The sequence below is a fragment of the Antechinus flavipes genome, chromosome 1 (assembly GCF_016432865.1).
Source record: "Antechinus flavipes isolate AdamAnt ecotype Samford, QLD, Australia chromosome 1, AdamAnt_v2, whole genome shotgun sequence".
Taxonomy (NCBI): Eukaryota; Metazoa; Chordata; class Mammalia; order Dasyuromorphia; family Dasyuridae; genus Antechinus; species Antechinus flavipes.
In genome coordinates, this window is record NC_067398.1 from 240,795,534 (window position 1) to 240,815,717 (window position 20,184).

At 32.9% G+C, this 20,184-nt stretch overlaps 1 protein-coding gene across 1 annotated transcript in view; it reads right to left on the bottom strand.

The window, feature by feature from the left end:
• The window catches only part of TRPM6 (transient receptor potential cation channel subfamily M member 6), a 145,257-nt gene that overhangs the window by 90,985 nt on the left and 34,088 nt on the right, over nt 1-20,184 (bottom strand). Inside the window, exons 10-16 of the mRNA XM_051972081.1 lie at nt 17,978-18,050; nt 17,729-17,829; nt 10,980-11,114; nt 8,658-8,711; nt 6,476-6,616; nt 3,311-3,445; nt 1,800-2,080 (exon numbers count right to left, since the gene is read on the bottom strand). Of these exons, the coding sequence (XP_051828041.1) occupies nt 1,800-2,080; nt 3,311-3,445; nt 6,476-6,616; nt 8,658-8,711; nt 10,980-11,114; nt 17,729-17,829; nt 17,978-18,050 (920 nt within the window). The remainder of the gene's footprint in view (nt 1-1,799; nt 2,081-3,310; nt 3,446-6,475; nt 6,617-8,657; nt 8,712-10,979; nt 11,115-17,728; nt 17,830-17,977; nt 18,051-20,184) is intronic.

The window sequence follows — 20,184 nt, forward strand, 5'->3', positions numbered from 1 at the left end:
GTAAACTATCCTATGCTCTTCCAATTTACTTATAATCTCATTCTTTATGCCTAGGTCAAGAACCCATTTTTGACCTTATCTTGGTATATGGTGTTAAATGTGGGTCAATGCCTAGTTTCTGCCATAATAATTTCCAATTTTCCCAGCAATTTTTGTCAAATAATGCTTTCTTATCCCAAAAAAAAAAATCTTTAGGTTTGTCAAACACTAGATTATTAAAGTTATTGGCTGTTTTGTCCTTTGAACCTAACCTATTCCAGTGATCAACTAGTCTATTTCTTAGCCAATACCAGATGGTTTTAGTAACTGCTGCTTTATAATATAATTTTAGATCTGGTACAGCTAGGCCACCTTCATTTGATTTTTTTTTCATTAATTCCCTTGAAATTCTTGACCTTTTGTTTTTCCATATGAACTTTGTTGTTATTTTTTCAAGGTCATTAAAATAGTTTTTTGGGAGTCTGATTGGTATAGTGCTAAATAAATAGATTAGTTTAGGTAGTATTGTCATCTTTATTATATTTGCTCGCCCAATCCAAGAGCATTTAATATTTTTCCAGTTGGTTAGCTCAGACTTAATTTGTATGGAAAGTGTTTTGTAGTTTTGCTCATAAAGTTTCTGATTTTCCCTTGGCAGATAGATTCCTAAATATTTTATACTATCAGTAGTTACTTTAAATGGAATTTCTCTTTGTAACTCTAACTGTTGGGTTTTGTTAGTGATATATAAGAATGCTAATGACTTATGTGGGTTTATTTTGTATCCTGCAACTTTGCTAAAGGTGTGGATTGTTTCTAATAACATAAACTTTTTTTAAAAAATTTCTCTGAAGACTGAAAATTATAAGCTCATAAGCAAGAAAAAAAAAGTGGAGTGATGCCGATGATGCTATTCCCTTCCACATTGGGAAATGTAGAGAAATGGAAACTAGCAACTCCTTCCCCTTGACCTCTCTACTAAGGCTCCCTGAGAAATCATTAGACCCAAATAAAGCTACCCTCAACAACAACAATAACAAAAACAACAACAACAAAAAGACTGCTAAACACTGAAAACTATTAACAAAGGAAGGTTGTAGAATTCATTAAGCCATTTCAAATTTTAATAGATTATCTGTTTGAAATAGTTTATCATGGTCCTATAAAAAGATAGGGAAATGAGCTAGTATATTTCCCCAATCCTAGTATTTCGTATTTTTACTATATAAGCCATTGTTCTTGATACACAGATATTTTTTCATCTCAGAAACTCTTAGCCTGCATTGAACAAAATTTGTTTCCATTGAGAATAGTTTTTTCTCCATCAGGTCTCTTTTTTACCTCATTATAGTAACCTAAAGATAAGAAAACAAGGATCATAAAAGAAGGAACATATCTTTTCCCTCCTATCACAACAACATTCTCCTACTTTTTGCATAGTATGATATATTTATTTTTCTCACTCCTAGAATAACCTCAAATTAAGAATTACTGCCTCCAATGTAGAGTTATAAAGTTGTTTCAAATTAAAGAATTTTAGAGAGGCCATCTAGTAGAAGTCCCTAATTTTTAGATAAGAAAATTAAGGCCCAGATTTCGACTTCAAATCCTATACTCTTTAGATTAAACCATATTGCCTATTCATTGAGTAGAATGAGCCAAAACATTCTGCTTTGAGATAGCTGAAGATCATTTTTAAAAAGTTTTTAAAACAAAAGATATATAGTGGTTTGAATGCTTGTTTTAGGAATTCAAAGACAGAAAAAATATCTCATTCTTCTAAATGATGTCAAAGTTTACAGTGAAGAAAGACTTCTTACTTTGAGTAATTGTTTAACTCATCTGAGGTACCATCCATTATGTTGCTCTCCTCAGCTTCCTGTGCCATGGCTCGATACAGTTTACAGGCAATCACTGCCTTAATCATGGCCTCCTCTCCATGCTGCCAGAAAAACATGGCCATCTTCTGCCTTTTCATCAACACTGCCCAAACCAGCAAGTCATTATAAGGGTAAATAAAGTCAGTAGATTGTGAGTCTTCTGGTAAATGTTGCTCTTCCTTTGACTTCTTTCTCGATTTATGAAGGCCTACTGATTTCTCCTGTTGGTAGGCAAAATATGAATGCATTTCTGTCTATTGATGATATTTCTAGGTTTGGTAAAAAAAAAAAATTAAATAAAAGCAGACCATCATATGAGTAGTGCATCAGGAGAAATGACCACTATTTAAATCTGGTAAATAATCCTGTTCCATTTTCTATGAAATGTATCTAAATTAAGATGTGAAATAAGTCCACTACCTACTCATGATTTTTATCTCTGTAATATGGTATCATTTTGGTTTGCTACTAGCAAACCAAAATGATACCATATTACAGAGATAAAAATCATATTACAGAGATAAAAATCATAGTCAATAGTCAATAGTTTAGGTGAAAATCCTGGCCTCCAAACACCATCTTAGTTAACAATTCCAAAATATCCAACCCAATAATTGAAGCTTCCTATCTATTCTCTGACCATACTCAGAGAATTCTGTCCTCTTCGTAATTTAGGTGATCAGGGAAATAATCTAAAAAGTTTCTTTAAGTAGTTGGAGGGTTGAAGAAAAAACAAGAGGCCATGGTATTAGATAGGTAGGCCATCAATAAGAGTAAAAACTCTTCACTTCCCTCCATATACTTTGCAATCCAACAACACCTGCTTTCTTTCTTGTTCTTGGCATGACACATTTCCGTTAGCTGTATCCCATGCCTGAAATAATCTTATCTATAAGATGGCCTGTCTTCCTTCAAGAATTATTTCAAATACCACCTCCTTCTATAGAAGGCCTTTTCTTCTTTCTCCTCCATTTCGCTACTACAAATTTCTTCCTTCTGAGATTACCTATCATCTACTACATAGATAGATGGATGGAGAGGGGGGGGAAAGGGAAAGAGAGAAAGAAAAAAGAGAGGGAAAAGAGAGGGAGGAGAAGAAAACATAGAAATGGGAAGGAAGAAGAGGGAAGGCAGGGAGGGAAAGATACAGGGAGAGAGGGGGAGAAATAGGAGAGATAAAAATACAGCTTTTTGTTCATAGTTCTTTCCATGTTGTCTCACTCATTGCAATGTGAATTCAAAGTCTTAGCACAATGTGTGGCACAAATACTTAAGCAAGTATTTAACAAATACTTGTTAACTGACTGATTTTGTAGAACTTCTTTTTTCTTTCTTAATTACAAAAGATCATACTTTGGAAGAAGACAGGGATACAGTAGAAAATGTAGGGGACTTAAAAATTATATATATATGTGTGTGTGTGTGTGTGTGTATTTTTTTTTAAATGATACCTTGAACTTGTACGGTTGTGCTGTCCTTATGAACTGGGAATGCAGAGTATTTTCATCAGATCCACCCAGATTTCCTAAATGACTTAGCCGGTGAAGAGAAGGATGAGAAAAGTTCTGAGTAAAGCTGGTTACTCTCTGATCATTGCATTTGTTGTTGTTTGTTGTTGTTGTTGTTGTTGTTTGAAAAGATAAAACAAGGAAAGAGTAGAAATTAATTTGTTGACAATAAGTATTTTATTTCTGGATTACCCTAGAAATTGAATACCACCTAAATGAAGTTCTCTCTTACAAAATAGTAACTGGCTCACTTTCTCATACATGATTAATATTGAATTCCCCCAGAGCTGAATATATTTGGAAGAACAAAACACAATCCACTTCTTAAGAAAGCACAATGTTCTTTCTTTAAAATCTCAGCAAATAATTCCATTGCTATGCCCTCGTACACATTCTACACTTATACTCTATGTGGAAATTCACATTAACATCAATGGAAGTTCCATAGATGGAACAATTTCAGAAAATGTAATCAAGATTCAGAGTTTTGATAAGAGGAAAGTCCTGTACACAAGCAGCTCCAAGGTTAAGTTAAAATGTTACTGGTATTCCTCCAAGCCTTATAAAAGCATTGCCACTGAAATTCAGATTCAAGGACCCTATGGTAACATCATTCAGCTTCCATATGCAAAGGTCTGAGGCTTTGTCTTGTTTTTTATTAATAAGAAAAATAAAGTCGTTTAAAAGTATACATAATAAAATATACTCAGCATTCTAATCATTTACAACTGGCTTGTTTTGTTCATTTTCATGAAGGCTTATGCTCTGTATTTTTTTTTTTTAATTAGACAGAGTATTATGGATCAAGGAAGCAAAAGACAATATTGTGTAGCTTGTACAGTTCCGTGACTACATGTTTTTTAATTATTCATTGAAATCCACATTTCTTGACTGCAAGATAAATTTAATATAAGCAACTTCAGTGACCTATACCATAGTATAGAAGAAATACCAGCTAAAAAGTCTTAAGATCACAGATCTAATACTGGAAGCCAGTCAGCCCAATCCTCTCATTTTACAAATGAGAAAACTGAATCACAGAGAGGCTAAGTGACACAAGGTCTGATCCTTTCTGTCATATCTGCTAGTGTAGAACACTGAACAAGCTATTTAATCTTCCTGGGCCTTACTTTATCTTTTAAATAAAGGGATTAGACTCAATGACTTCCAAAGAGCTTCCTATCCCCAAACCATAATGCTCTCTTTTTGTGGCATCTTTTCCCAATTGAGTACCCAAACATTAGGCAAATTATCATAATTCCAATTTATAAGTAATACATTAAATTTAAGATCTTTGAAGGAAAATTCTAGTATTTCCCATGTAATCTTGAGCAAGTCTCTTCATTCTTTGCCTTAGATTTTCAAAGTGTAAAATGAAGAATTTGAATTAGATGATCTCTAGAATTTTTCTGAACCTTATTATTGTCTAACTCTTAGGTTTTGTTGTTGGTTTAGTGACAGCAATAAGTACAACCACATTTCAGTTCCAGTTTTGACTAGATCCCCAATTTCTAGAGTAGAGATAAAGGTGAACTTGCCCTGGAAGGCATAAGCATGAACAGAAATATATATCAACCAACATTTTCCTCTGCCAATCTCTATCCCTTAATGAGCTGGAAAGATCCTACAAGGCATGTTCCCCTAAGGTACAAACCATGACCAAGGTTATCTAAATTCCAGAATACTGTTCCTAGCAAATTCAAGGTAATAGCTTCTGTTTTGTTCTGTTTTAATGACTGCAGGGCAGTAGTGAAAGTGTGAGTCAAACGTAAGTGGCAATAATGCATAATTCTTCTCCTGGAAGTTTAATAGTGAAAGAGAGAAAAGAAATAGAATGATAACTTGGGAGGAATCAAGAGAAGGATGTTTATAGAGACTCCTGTATGCGTTAATAAATTTAAGGGGAAAGCCAGATAACAGAGCAAGAGGTAGAGACAAAGGCAAGTAAAGGAGGCAGAGAAGCAAAGACAGAAAGAAGAGAATTGAGAAAAAGGAGGTAAAGTTTCAAAGGAGATGAGGGAAGATGAGTTGAAGGGAATTGAGGAGGGCGTTAGCTTTGGCAAAATGGAAAACCACCTAATCTTCTGAGACCTGATGAATGGAAACTGAGAAGAGGACAGATGAAGATATAGAAGTGTAGAAAGAATGCCTGGAGTTAAAGCTGAATTCAAATGTGCCCTTAGGCACTTATTGTATGAGCAAGTCTTTTAACCCTGTTTGTCTTGGTCTCCTCATCAATAAAATGAGCTAGAGAAGAAAATGTCAAACCCCTCCAATACCTTTGCCAAGAAAACTGCAAAGGGGGCCATGAAGAATCAGATAGGACTGAAACAAATGAACAACAAAAAGAATAGAAACAGGCAGCCAGAAAATCATGATTTCTTAAGAGGACTTTATTATTGAAATTTCTTGCTATAGAGGAGAATGTGAAGAAGGAAGTGAAGTTAGAAGCATACTGATGAATTACAAAAAGTATAAGAGATAATGGGAATAAAAGTTAAATGAAGATGTTTGCTTTCTGGAATAGTGAGGCAATGGGCTAGGGATAGATTGTGAGAAGAACAATTTCAGAGTTTATAATCTTGGAGAAGGAAGAGTTTTGAATGATAACATGTCAATATATGTTTTCCCTCTCTTCACTCTCTTGATATTTCCCTTCCTGTTCTACTATTGTAGCAGTCATTTCATTATATCCAATCATCTTTGAGACAGATTGTGCTTTGATCAAGTAACCCAGATATGTATTAAATTATACTTAAATCCAATTCACTTCTATGCATTGCATCATCTCCCTGATATCATCATTAGATTGCTAGGATAAAATTGGGACAGAAGTCAGGAAAGTAGAAAACTGAAAGGTCAGTCAGAAGAATTCTCAACACAAAGAAGTAATATGACTTAATGGAAAATGTATAAAGCAATCAGTTCATAACCCATTTCTGACATGACTCTTGCAATATTGAAGAAATCACTTGACTTCCTTGGCCAGACTTCTATAAAATGAGCAGATTGGAATCAATGTCTTCCAAGGCCATTGAGCTTACTTATAGGCAGTGTCACCAAAGGCAATGATAGAGACATTGCTCAAACTCACTTCATTAAAATTACCTTATTTTTTCTGTTGAGATTATTGTATAGGGCTCTGAAAGTCTTTCTTGTGTAGCTGCTCCGATATGCTCCACCAATTAGATACTCTATCACTAAACCAATATCAATCAATGAAATTCTGTAGTCTGAAAGAAGATAGCTCTATAATGCAAAAGTTAAAACATGTCAATATATGTTCTCCCTCTCTTGATATTTCTCCCTCTGTTCTACTATTGTAGCAATCAATACATTATATTCAATTATCTTTGGAATACATTGTACTTTAATCAAGTAACCCAAATATGTATTGAATTACACTTAAATCCAATTCGCTTCGTGCACTGCATCATCTCCCTGATGTCATGGTCCTCGTCAACTTTGAAGGACAAAAATAATCTTTGCTGTGAGTAAAAATAGAAGCTTGCCCCATTGGTGAGCCTACTGGAATGGACCATAAGGCAACTCAGATTACACTCCTTTGACCAAAATGTCAAAAGATTTTAGCCCAGAAAAAAAAAAAAAAAAAAAAAAACAACTTGATCTGAAATCTTTGAAATAAAAATGTGAAGTAAAACAAGAAAGCTAATGAATACTGATTGGGTTTTGAGATTTCTGTTGTGCCATAAGAACACAAAGAAGGATTACATAGAAGAATATAAAATTATGCCTTTTTTTTCATAGTATAGTAGATTATTTTAATGCTCACTTTTGTCTTTGTATTTTCAGCATTAGGCACAGTGGTTGGCGTGTGGCAAGAGATTTTAAAATGCTTGCTAATTAATTTGCAATTTGCTACATTTTATTTCATACTGGAGTCCATACAAAAGCTACATGTTTCTGATTATCTCAATATACTAATAAAATTTTATCTTTTGACTTTTTTCTCTTTCTGATACACAAAGATCTTGTCCTTGACTAGAAACTTTAACAGAACTTTGAAATCAAAAATAATTGCTTAAAATTCTTGAAATGTCCTTTGATAAGGTATATAAACCTGTGACTAACAGTTACTTGACTGAAAAGAAAAAATTCACACCTAATCTAATTATTTGAAAAATTAGGTTAATCTGTTTTTGTAATAAACCTGATCACTAAGCCTGATACTGAATGATTCACATTACTACTGTGATAATACTGAATTAAAATTTTTTCACTTTCAAGTTGTCATTTATCTTTAATAAAATAGATGGGGGGAATAACACAAATCTGAGTATGGCTATTGAATGAACAAATTCTGATAAAATATGCCTATTTTGCATAAGACATATGGCAATCTACTTTGGTAGAACATAATGACTGAAAGGCATATAAAAAAGTTTTTATGTTTTTCATATTCTTTTTACCTTTGTATATTAGGAAGAGAAAATAATATCTGTCTTCCCTAACAGTCTTAACATTAGTCATTTACATTCATTTCTCTGAAATCTCATGTAACAAAGATCCAACATACTTAATGAAAGCATTGAATAAACACAACTGCAGTGTAACAGAGCCAAAGAATGTGTCCATAAGCAAATATGTATTGTACCAACACTTCTAATTTCCAGTGACTCTCCAAACTATAATCCTCTACAAATTCCTTTCACCATGGAGCACAAAAAAAAATCTAGTTTTCCATTAACATATTTGATTTCATAAAGATAATTTTACTAGAACAGGAGATGTCTGGAGGCAGTATTAAACAATAAGGTATTTTAAAATGGATAATAATAATTACATACTTGGAAAGGTACTTTTAATTTGCTGTCGCAAATAAAACTAGAAGTTCCGGGTACAAGGGAAGGAAATGAGTGCTAAAAATTGATAAAAACAATAAAAATTATGTAAATAATGGATTCAGCTATGAGAAAGTAATGTAACAAAAACAAATTTAATTCAGTTGTCTCTAAGTCTTTTTTCCAAAGACCCTTTCAAAAATAACAAGAACTCCACATATAAAATAATTTCCACAATGTATATATAACTTTGAATTTACTGATGATTCCCCTCCATAATATGTTAGAAAGCATGCTAGATGCTACAGTTTAAACTTTGGCCCTTGGCCAAGCATTGAACCTCCTTCTACAATACAGTTTCCTCATCAATAACATAAGTAAATAGGATGCGAACTCTAAGATCTTTTCTAGCTCTAATGCCTATGAACCAAGCTTGTATCATACTAAGAAATTTTCTGCATTTCTCAAGTCTGAGAACATTTGATTACCTGTTTTACATCATGCACAAGATGATGCAAAAGCATGTTGTTTGGTCCATTTTTCTGTAATGAAAAATAAGGATTAAAAATCAGTATACTTTACATATATTGTATTTAACATATATTTTAACATATTTAACATGTATTGGACTACATGTCATCTAGGGGAGGGGGTAAAGAGAAGGAGAGGAAAAGTTGGAACAGAAGGTTTTGCAAGGATCAATGTTGAAAAATTACCCATGCATATGTCTTGTAAATAAAAAGCTATTTAAAAATAAGTATACTTTAAATTAAAACACAATAAGAAAGAATATGTTTTCATTATAGAAAATTATATATATTTTAAACACTCTCAATGGTCTTTAGCTTAATTTGATGATTCTACTTTCTATATTTCCTAAGGATGGACATAATTACATTAAGTAACCATTTTAAAGTAAGAATAGAAAAGAGGGAATAGTTCTGTTTAATATGTTACTATTCTTACAAATTAATTTTTTCACACAGCTCATGTGAATATATAAAATATAAAAATATTATATAAATAAACATTCATTGACTATTGATGAAAGACAATGTTATAAGCTAAATTCCAAGAGATAAAAGCACTTATCAAATCCACATTGTACTTAATTTGTATATAGTCTACCTACCAACATACACATACATCCATAATAGCTTGCATTCATAAAGCATTTTAAAATTGGCAGTGTTTTATATATATATTATCTCATTTGATCCTCATATCAATGCTGTCAGGTAGGTACTATTATTATCCCCATTTTACTGATGGGGAAACAGAGGCTGGGAGATTAAGTGACTTATCACACAGAGCTAGAACATATTCCTGACTCCAAGTCCAGCACTTGATCTACTATGTCACTTAACTGCCTAAATTTAAAGGAAAAAAATTAGTTGCCTACTTTTGGCAGTGTCAGTGGCCAACACCTATAATTTCTGCTATTAGAAGGCCATGGATCCTATGAACTCAGAGTTCTCAGTTGCAGTGAGCTAAGATAATTTGGATTATCAAAATAAATGCTGTATCATTATGGGGAACCCCCAAAAAGGAAATGCCAGAAATTTGCCTCAAGGACAGCAAATGAGCCCAGGTCAGAAATGTAGCAGGGCAGAGATTCTACTCCAATTAGCAATGGGATCCAGCTGTGAGTGACTGCAGCACTTCCAGCCGGGGTGAAAAAAGAAATAGGGAGATGTCTCAAAATCAAATCAAAACAACAACAAAAAACTTTAAAATGCAAGAGAATATGTTAAATGTTATATGGATGGGGATAACTAGCTCATAAGTGGCAGTTCAGAACTTAGAAGATTTCGATGCACTGAGGTGTCAAGGGGTCAAAAAAAAAACTTTGGGGAAGATACAGGACTTAAAACTGTTTTGAAAGAAGGGAAGAATTTAGACTAGTTCAAAAGATTGACATGAATATTCCAGGTTAAAAAGATAACATATGTAAAGTCTCAGAGGCAAGATTATTGATACATATGACTTGTTTAGAGATTAGTTGAGTAGACAAGGAGTAGCATGTTTGGGAAGGAGTTGTAGAATGTTCATTATAGAAATAATACTAGATCATAAAATACTCCAGCATTATTAATAATAAATTTCTTTAAGTCAGCTAGTTGTTCATTTCAATATAAAAACATTATATTGCAAAAATTTTCCTTTTTTTTTAAAGACAATATTCCTACATCACCTAGCCTGCAGGTATAATGGTCAATCTTAGGCTGATCTCACTGGCTATCATGCTAACTTAAAAAAGGAATGAAATTTAAGAATATCTCAAAGGACCAAGTAAATCATTATATAAGAATGCCGCTGGTCTTATTGTGAACCTGCTCTGTTTTCAAGTTGGTTAATTTCATTCCCTCTTTATAGCCTTCCAAGACCTCATCATATCAGTGCCAAACAGTATGGATATCTGATCAGCTTAACCTTATTGAAGTTCAATACTCCAGAACTCAAGCAATCCACCAACCTCAACTTCCAAGTAACAGGGATTACACCTGTACACACCACTTTTCTCAGCCAAATATTTTATTCAAATTCATTTGTCAAAGTAAAAATAGATAAATAAAAAACTGTGGAAAATTAAATTTTCTACTCAGTTTTTACCTTAGATATCTTTCAAAAATTATCCTATTTTAATATCTATATTTCTATATAATTTTCTAATTCCTAATATAGAATTTCTATGTTTCTAAAAGAATTCTTAATTTCTATGTAATATTTAATTCTTATATAATTCCTATAAGGATGCCAGAATAGGGTGTTTGAATCCTAAGGCAGATGAAATCAATTGCAATACTCACTGTATTGTAGAGCTCTTCTAGCCGGGAGATAGTGAGAAAGCGGTGTAGATTCACTCCGTATTCTATTAAGAGCTTTACAAAATCCACCCGATCCATCACTAAAGCATCCATCATGGCTTGTTCTAAAGAGTCAGTCTTCAAGACACAAAGGAAACAAGAAGCATCAAGAAAGAGAAATATAACAATTTGATCTCTGAGGTCCTATCCAACTCTAACCATAATACCAAGTAATCAAAAAAAAAAAAAAAAAAGAAAGAAAGAAAAAGAAAAAGAAAAAGCCATATGGATGAGACTGAAACACAGGCATTTTCAGAGGGAAATATATATAGTTCAAAATGCAATTCAGAGTTTTCCAATCTGGCTAAAAAAAACCCCAAAATATTGTTTTTATCTAAATGGGAATGATATTTGTCCTTTATCTTTGCACCTGAGGGAGAATTACGTAGTACAGAGGAAAACACCTGCCTCCAACATAGAGAGATGTAGTATGTAATTTCTTTCGTGTTGTTTGTCCTTCATTTTCAGAGAGGACCAGTGATATCACAGGTGTCTCTAATTTTTACAATTTTTTGACCTTAAGAAACTGAGTTAACCATGAACCTCAGTAACTTCATGCATAAAAGGAGAAGATTAGAATAGCTGGCCTCTGAAGTCTTTTCCAGCTCCAGATCCATATCTTAATAATGAGTTGAGATTTTTTAAAAATCTATATAAAAATCAAGCTTTTACCAAATGTCACATCATCCCTGAATTTTTTTAAATTGTCTTGAATCAACAAACACAAATTATTTCCCCAAAAAAAGTGAACCATTTATAAAATCTTGAATCTATATTCTATACTATATCTAACTGAGAGAGATAGAGAAGGAGCTGTACAGTATTTAAAATTTAATATGGTAGTTGCAATTCTGTCTGCCTTTCTATGTCTCCTTGGTAATTTCCTTCTGTTTTCTATTGTCTGTTTATTTTAATGACTCATTGACATTCTTTCTTTTCTTTCCATTTTAAATTATCATATATACTCTTCCTTTCTCTTCCACTGAAAATAAAAGCCTTCCCTTATAATAAATATAGTCACACAAAACAAATCCCAACATTGGCTGTGTCAGAAATAGGATGCCTCATTTTACCTTTTTAGTCCATCATTTGCCAATTAAATTTATCAGCAGACATCTGAATTGTGACTGGGCATTACACAAGACAGAGCCTTCCACAATGGTTTTCCTTTACAATGTTGTAGTCATTGTCTACCTTGCTGTCTTGGTTATCTTCACTTCACTCTGCAACAGTTCTTACAAGTCCTCCCAAATTTCTTTGAATCTGTCCCTTTCATCATTTCTTACGTCTCAACCAAATTTCAATGTGTTCATACACCAAAATTTATTCAGCTATTCCCCAATAGACTGGTATCACCTTGTTTCCAGTTATTTGCCACAACACAAATACTATCATATATTTCATTGATCTTTTGGGGCACCCTATTTTCTAACATAGCATGCTCAAATGAAAACTGCAGCTATCTTATAGTCTAATTGGAAACAAAGAAATTATTAGCAATAAATTATTTTCAGGAAACTGTAGATTGAAAATTATCTTTAATGGTCTCATAATGGCATTTTAGCAATGGAACTAAAATTTAAAATATAATCTTCTGACACATGGGTTGGAAGCTTAGAATAGGAAATCATTTGGGCACAAATTTAGGACTGAGGTGGGTGAGATATAAATAAGTCAACCAGCATTTATGAAGTGCCTTCTCTATCAAGTACTGGGTTAAGTTCTGAAAATGTTTTTTAAAAAAAAGCAAAAAATCAGGGAAAGGGAAAGTTCCACATACAGTTACCTTGCCCCCAACTGGGCTAGAAACACAGATGCTTAACTTGACTTGAGAGTAAATGAACAGTTAATGGTAGTGGCAATTATACTCTGACCTTTGATCCTAGCAGCATCCAGGTATGATCAAAAATATTTTAATATAATTACCCAGGCATGGGTTCTAGCAATAAAAAGTTATAATTATTAAAATATATATATTTTGATATACTAAATTAATAAGAACATACTCCATTCCATATTATGTCAAAATAGGTTCCTCCAGTGAAATGAAAGTGAATAGAAAAAAAAAAAAAAGAAGAAGAAGAAGAAAGTAAGTGAATAAAAAACAAGCACAAAGGAAGTCAGTAGGTAATTTGAAAGAATGTCAGGAAATGGGAATAGAACTGAGGAAATTAACACCCAGATAATTTAAATGAATAAAGGCAACATAGTGTACCAAAAAGAGCTCTAGATTTGGAATCAAGAGAGTGGTTTTGAATATCGAAGTCCCAACTTATTACCTATATGATCTTAGAACAGTCAAAACCTCTCTGGGACTTAATAGCTTCATTTGTAAAATGAAAGTGTTGAATTGTTAGATTACTACTAGGTTCCAGACAGTGGAAATTACGAAACCCCCAAGTGGACATGTTATTCAAATAAACACTGCATATTTCCATTGGTCTGGAACCAATTAGCATATTTTACATAATTATAACTTAAAATTCTGCAAATTCAAATAAGTGCAACTACTATGCACACTAATCAGAAGCCTATGGACCAAAGAAACCCATTAGCATATGTATTCCCCATCTGCTGGGATAGAATGTAACTCCCTTCACAGAATATAACATTATGTGGTTCTTGTCCCAGTCCTTCTATAAACCTAGAATATACATCCAAAATTTGAGAAACCTTCCTCAGATTCTAAATGGCACACAAATATAGATCTTAGGTTACTGAATCCACTCTTATAGCATTTATAGTTTTACCCTCTTTTTAGACCATCTATATCCTTCAATGCTTTTATACCATTTTTTGCAAATAAGACATTGTTGCAATTCTTTTGTAACTTTTTTAGTAACTCACATTAGATTTTTCCATTGTTTTTGGGTTACCTATAATTTTAATCCAAGATTTTGTTGTTATTCTTTTCTTTTTTCAAAGGGACAAATGGTGGGATAAAAAAATAAATGCTTGGTAATTAGAAAAAATAAAAATTTTTAAAGTGCCTATATTGTATGAAAGGCGGGCTTGTTGGGCACTATTGGGAATACAAAGAATAAAATTATTCAATCTTTGTATTCAAGGCACTTGGTAATGAAAAGATAAGGTAAATTCAGGAAACTTCTGTTTTTCACATATGTTCCTAAACACCATTCCTAAAGTAGATCATATTTTCCCATGAAAACAATAATTTGAGAAGAGGGGGAAAGAAATAGGGCTATGATTCTGACAAGAGAAAGGACATGAGAACATAAGTATGAAGTTCACAGGGTACTGCATATGACAGAGAATAACTCAAAAAATACATAATAAATGATACCACATTGCCATTACTCTCATTTCCCTCAGGGAAAAGGGAAGTAAAGGAGGATGAATGGTATCCGTATTGGAAGGAAGGAGGTCCTATAAGTAATGTCATGTCATTTTTTTTGAGACATTAAGGAGTGTCAAAAGATCCTGTGTTCATAACTAGGGAACTAGGGAACTCCTCAATAATAGATATGACTAATAAACATTTACAAAAGACAACCATCATGATTTTCTATATTTACTTAGAAACATAAAAATCACACTTTAAATCTTAAGAATGTTGGAGTTGAAATGGATCCTGGAGAACCAATAATCAAATTCCTCATTTTGCCAAAAAAAAAAAAAGAAAGAAATTAAAGTGCATATATGCTAAATAAATTGTCTTGGCAGCAGGTTTTATATCAATCAATGGCATTTATTAAGCACCTGCTTTGTACCAGGCACTATGCTGGGCCATAGGGACATAAAACCACCCCTACACCCAAAAAACTTCTATTCAAATAAGTGAACATGTGTAAATGCTTTGCAAACTTTAAAACACTTTAGAAATAATAACAGTATAATAATTACTATTATTAATGGAGGGTTGACATACATTTATGTCAGGTATTCTAAACCTGGACAGACTTCAGGGGGAATCTATGAATTTGGATGGGAAAAAATTACATATTATTTTCACTAACTTCTTAACTAAAATGTCGCTTTACTTTCAATTATGAATATGAGTAACAGAACATTCATTAGTCTGAGAAGGGGGTCTAAAGGCTTCACCAGACTGGAAAAAGAGTCTGTGACACACACAAAAAGTTAATAATCCCTGACATATAAACATGTATATGCATAAATGTATGAATATAGGTGATATTTACATACATAAATGCAATATGTACAAAATCCATTCAAGGGAAGGCAAGAAGGGACCTGAGAAAGTGTTTATACAGAAGATAATCCTTAAAGTGAGCCATGGTGGGATAGTGGGGGAGACCAAGATTCTAATATGTGGAAAAAAGAAGGGAGAATGGAGGGAAAATATTTCAAATATGGGAGAAAGACAGTTCAAAGGAGAAAGAAAGAAAGAAAGAAAGAAGAAAGAAAGAAAGAAAGAAAGAAAGAAAGAAGAAAGAAAGAAAGAAAGAAAGAAAGAAAGAAAGAAAGAAAGAAAGAAAGAAAAAAGAAAGAAAGAAAGAAAGAAAGAAAGGAAAGAAAGAAAGAAAGGAAGGAAGGAAGGAAGGAAGGAAGGAAGAAGGAAGGAAGGAAGGAAGAAAGGAAGAAAGGAAGGAAGGAAGGAAGGAAGGAAGGAAGGAAGGAAGGAAGGAAGGAAGGAAGGAAGGAAGGAAGAAAGAAAGAAAGAAAGAAAGAAAGAAAGAAAGAAAGAAAGAAAGAAAGAAAGAAAGAAAGAAAGAAAGAAAGAAAGAATAGGAAAAGAGAATTATGTGTGGACTATAGAATTCTTTGTTTGTGTAATCAAACTGAAAAGATAGGATGGGATTAAGTTGTAAAAAGTTTTAAAAGTTAAAAACAAGTAATTTATAATTGATCCTGAAGGTAATTAGGGAGTTAGCTAGAGTGGCACAGGAGGGGAGGGGCAGAATGGTCAGGTAATCATTTCAGGAGCAAATTCACCCAAGATATAAAAATCAAAGTCTCATAACTCTTAATCCAATATTCTTTTTTTTTACTTTATAAGAGTTCTGTGAGTATAAAAATATATTTAAACATTAATAATGCAAAGAATTCCATGAACTATTTAAGTATACAATATACACAGATGTTTCTATATCATACATTCACCTTGTCAACAACTAACCAATTATAAACATCAAGAGGATAATTAACAAGTGTTGCTTGTGTTCTTGGAATTTAGAAGGGCTTGAAGAAGATTAAATATATATAAATATATATATACACATTTATATGTATATATATAGATAGTTATCCTAATCTATACCAAATTGTTTGCCTTCTCAATAAGGGGGATTGAGGAGGGAGGGAAAGAATTTAGAACTCAAAACTTTTAAAACAAATGCTGAAAATTGCTTTTGCATATAATTGGGAGGAAATATTAAGTTAATATTTTTTAAAAATAAAATAAAAAGCTGTCCAAGAAAATCTAGAATAATTTCCATGAAATAATTACTCAAAATCATCAAGGATAGCCTTAAAGGAGAAAAGAAGTCAAGAAAGATCAGCCTGAAATGCGAGCAGAAGCAGAATATGTACATTCACTTTCCCATAATGATGAGGAAAGGGGGAAGAAACTCTTAAAGTTTCTTGTTAGTTTCAAAACACTTTTTGGATGGGTCAAGGGAAAGGAGAACAAGGGAAAAACTCTATATAATGCCTACTGAATTCTGGGCAGTGTGCTACGCACTTTACAAATATCTCATTTGATAACTACCTATCCCATTTATTTTGTCTTTCACATATCTCCCAGAAACACTATTTCAATGGAAACAAAGAAACAGAAGAAAATGTAAAGATTTGAAGAAGTGAAGAATAAGTGGGAATTGAATATAAAAGAATAAAACTTTTAATGTAGAAGAGTTCCCAAATATAAAAGTTAAAGGAGGGCCAATTGAGTGACACAGAAGTATCATATTACCTGAAGAAAATATATTTGTTTGTTAATATCCACTTTCCTTTTGGATAATTCTATGCTCAACAATATTATTTTTTTTAACCAGGCCTACAATTTCATAAGTACTTTAATTAATAATTTCTTCTACCAATCAAAATGGTATCATCTATTATTAGATATAACTATATTCATTTAAGATTTTCTACCTCTTAACATCACTACAGAATGACTCAAGTACTGATGAATTCAATTTGCAACATAATCAAATAAAAAGTAGATTTAAAGCTGGAAGATGCCTTCGAGGTCATCTTGAAAAGTCTAGTTTTAAAGATAAGAAAATGAAGGCCCAAAGTTGCCAGGGTCATCCCAAGTAGTGAGTCGAAATTTGAACTCACATTCACTAACTCCAAATCCATACAGATACACATGGGTCAGGGAAAGTCAAAATGTTTTTGAAAATCCTACCACTGAGAATCCCTATACCCCAGAAATAAAACTGGTCCCTGAAACCCTGTTAGAACAGACCTTACTGAGACTCCCTTTGTCTCAAACCTAGGATACCTATGACAAAGCGGTGATTCTTATAGAGCAATGCATTATAATCACACACACACACACACACTGGTTTAGTCCAATGATCTTCTGCCTGTGCTCTACTCCCTGGCCCAATCATAAAATTGGAATAGACAAGGGTCTTTAGAGCTCCTTCCTAACTTCCAAGTGGGGAAGAGGTCAAATAAGAAGAGAAGGCAACAGAGATACAGAGGCTCCCTATCAGGGCTCAAATTGACACACAAATGAAATATTTTCATAGCAGCACCTTCCAGTGTTGTCCATAAATAAGAATCTGCTTCTTAGCGATATCCACCCTGTTCCAGGCCATTGCTAGGTTTAATTGTTCTGAGGGTGACAGATTTGTACCTGGGGAAAAAAAAAGAAAGAGAATGTATCAATACATTCTCTTGAGCTCAAAAAACTCTCTATTTTGCCCAGGTATACAGAGAAAGTGAAAAGAAGTTGCAATCCCTGGAAAAATCTCTGGAAAAGAGGTTTTGTTCGGAATCCTTACCTTTAAGCAAGGCTGTCAGGATTGCTAAATCAAGGTCTTGCTGCTCCTCTGGATCAGCATCAAATATGGTGATCTGGAACAAGTTTTAAAAATGACATTTGGAAGAAATATTAATGGTAAATTTATCTTTTAGACCATCAAAAAGCACACCTCATTCAGTATTATCAAAGATAAAGATAGGATTAAAACTTTTCTTTCCCTGAAAACATCTTAAGCAGGAAACAGAAAATCATGTCCATTTAGGAAAGAACTAAAGATGTGAATGTATCATGGGAAAATTTTTAGGGACTTTTATTTAAGAGAATATCTCACAGTTCAAAGATAAATGAATGTGTTGTTAATTGGACAATAGATTAGATCATTCTATTCACATGATCTAAAAAAGTAACTTCAAATATCCAATCCCCTAAAATGCCAAAGATAGATACTAAAGAGTGGACAGACAGAAAATCTTTGTAACAGTAAACACAGCTAAAGTTTTCTGGATCACCATTGTCGTCTGGAAACAGCAGTATGGTATATTAGAAATAGCCCTGAAATAGAGCTTTACAATCAAGGAAGAACTGACACACAATTTCATGAACTGAACCTAATAAAATGAGCCCTCTGAACTTCAGGTTCATTATGTCCAAAATGGGAATAATGCTTTTCACTACCCAACCCCTCCATAGGGTTATTGCCTTATAAATTTATGCTACAGGAATGTAAGCCATTATCATTACTGAAATTTGATGGGAAAGTTACAGATATGATTTCTCATACTGAGGCATATTTTAGACATGATCAATATGGGGACTTATTTTGTCAGACTATGCATATTTGTTTAAAAAGGGTTTTCTTTTTTTTTTTAATTGGTTAATTTAAAAATAAAGAGGAAAGTAGAGAAAATAAATGCTTGTAAGAATTTTTAAAAAAAAACTTTTTAAAAGGTTTCTCATTATGAAAGAATATATCTAACATAGTAGATTTTCCAGATGAAATGTATACTGACTATACCCAGGCATGGGAAAAGCCCTGAACTGATCTGGTTCAGTCCCAGTTCTCCAACTACCTGCCATTAACTGTTCCTAACAAAGACACTTAACAATGTTCTACTTCACACCTATCAAATTCACCAAAATGACCAAAAGGGGAAATGACAGATGCTAGAGGGACTGTGGGAAAATGGGTTCATTGATGCATTGTTGATGGAGCTGTGAACTGGTCTGGAAAACTTTATGGAACTATCCCCAAAAGCTATTAAACTATGCACACCTTTTAACACTACAATACCACTATCAGGTTTATATACCAAAAAGAAATCAAAGAAAGAAGGGGGAAATCAATATATATCAAAATATTTATAGTAGTTTACCCCACCGACCAGTGGCAAAGAATTGGAAACTTATGGAATGCCCAACAAATGAGGAATGGCTGAAGTTATGGTACAGGAATGTAATGAAATACTATTGTGCTCTAAGAAATAAGAAAGTTGGAAAGACTTGAATGAATAGATGCAAAGAAAGTTAGCAGAATATTGAAGACAATCAGCTTTGAAAAAGATCTTAGAACTCTAACATAATGACAACCTCAGTTTCAGAGGACTGATAATAAACATGCTATATGCACAGAATGATAGATTCAGGGTGTAAAAATTGGGGGGGGGCATGGCCAATGGGGGACTATACATGCTTATTTTTTGCTGGACTAAACATGCTTGTAATAGGGGTTTTGCTGGATTATACGTGCTTAAAACGAGGATTTGTTTTTCTTCTTTTCTCTCTGGGAGTGTGAAGAAAGAAAAAGTCAGATTTTCACTAAAAAAAAATTAAATTTAAAATAGTAACAAAGCCTTTGAGGCTTTTTCCTCATCTGTAAAAGGAATATTGGTCTAGATTAAATCTAAGAATTCTCTAATATAATTATACTAATTCCATACACGTGATACAGATATGCCTGAATATAATCATATCTCAAATATTCAGGATCTCATTACCAAATCCATGTATTAAATATTTCTAATACTCCAAATTTTCCAGGTGGAAAATATGCAAATTATATAGGCATGGGGAAAAGTCTGGTAATAGAGATCATTTCAATCTTAGCAAATTTTCTAATAAATTTTTCTGCTTTTTTTGGATCTTTTTAGGATTTCTTATTTCACAAGAGATGTAGTAAAATTACTGAATAATATAAAACATGAGTAATTAGGGAATTTCAAATTCTAT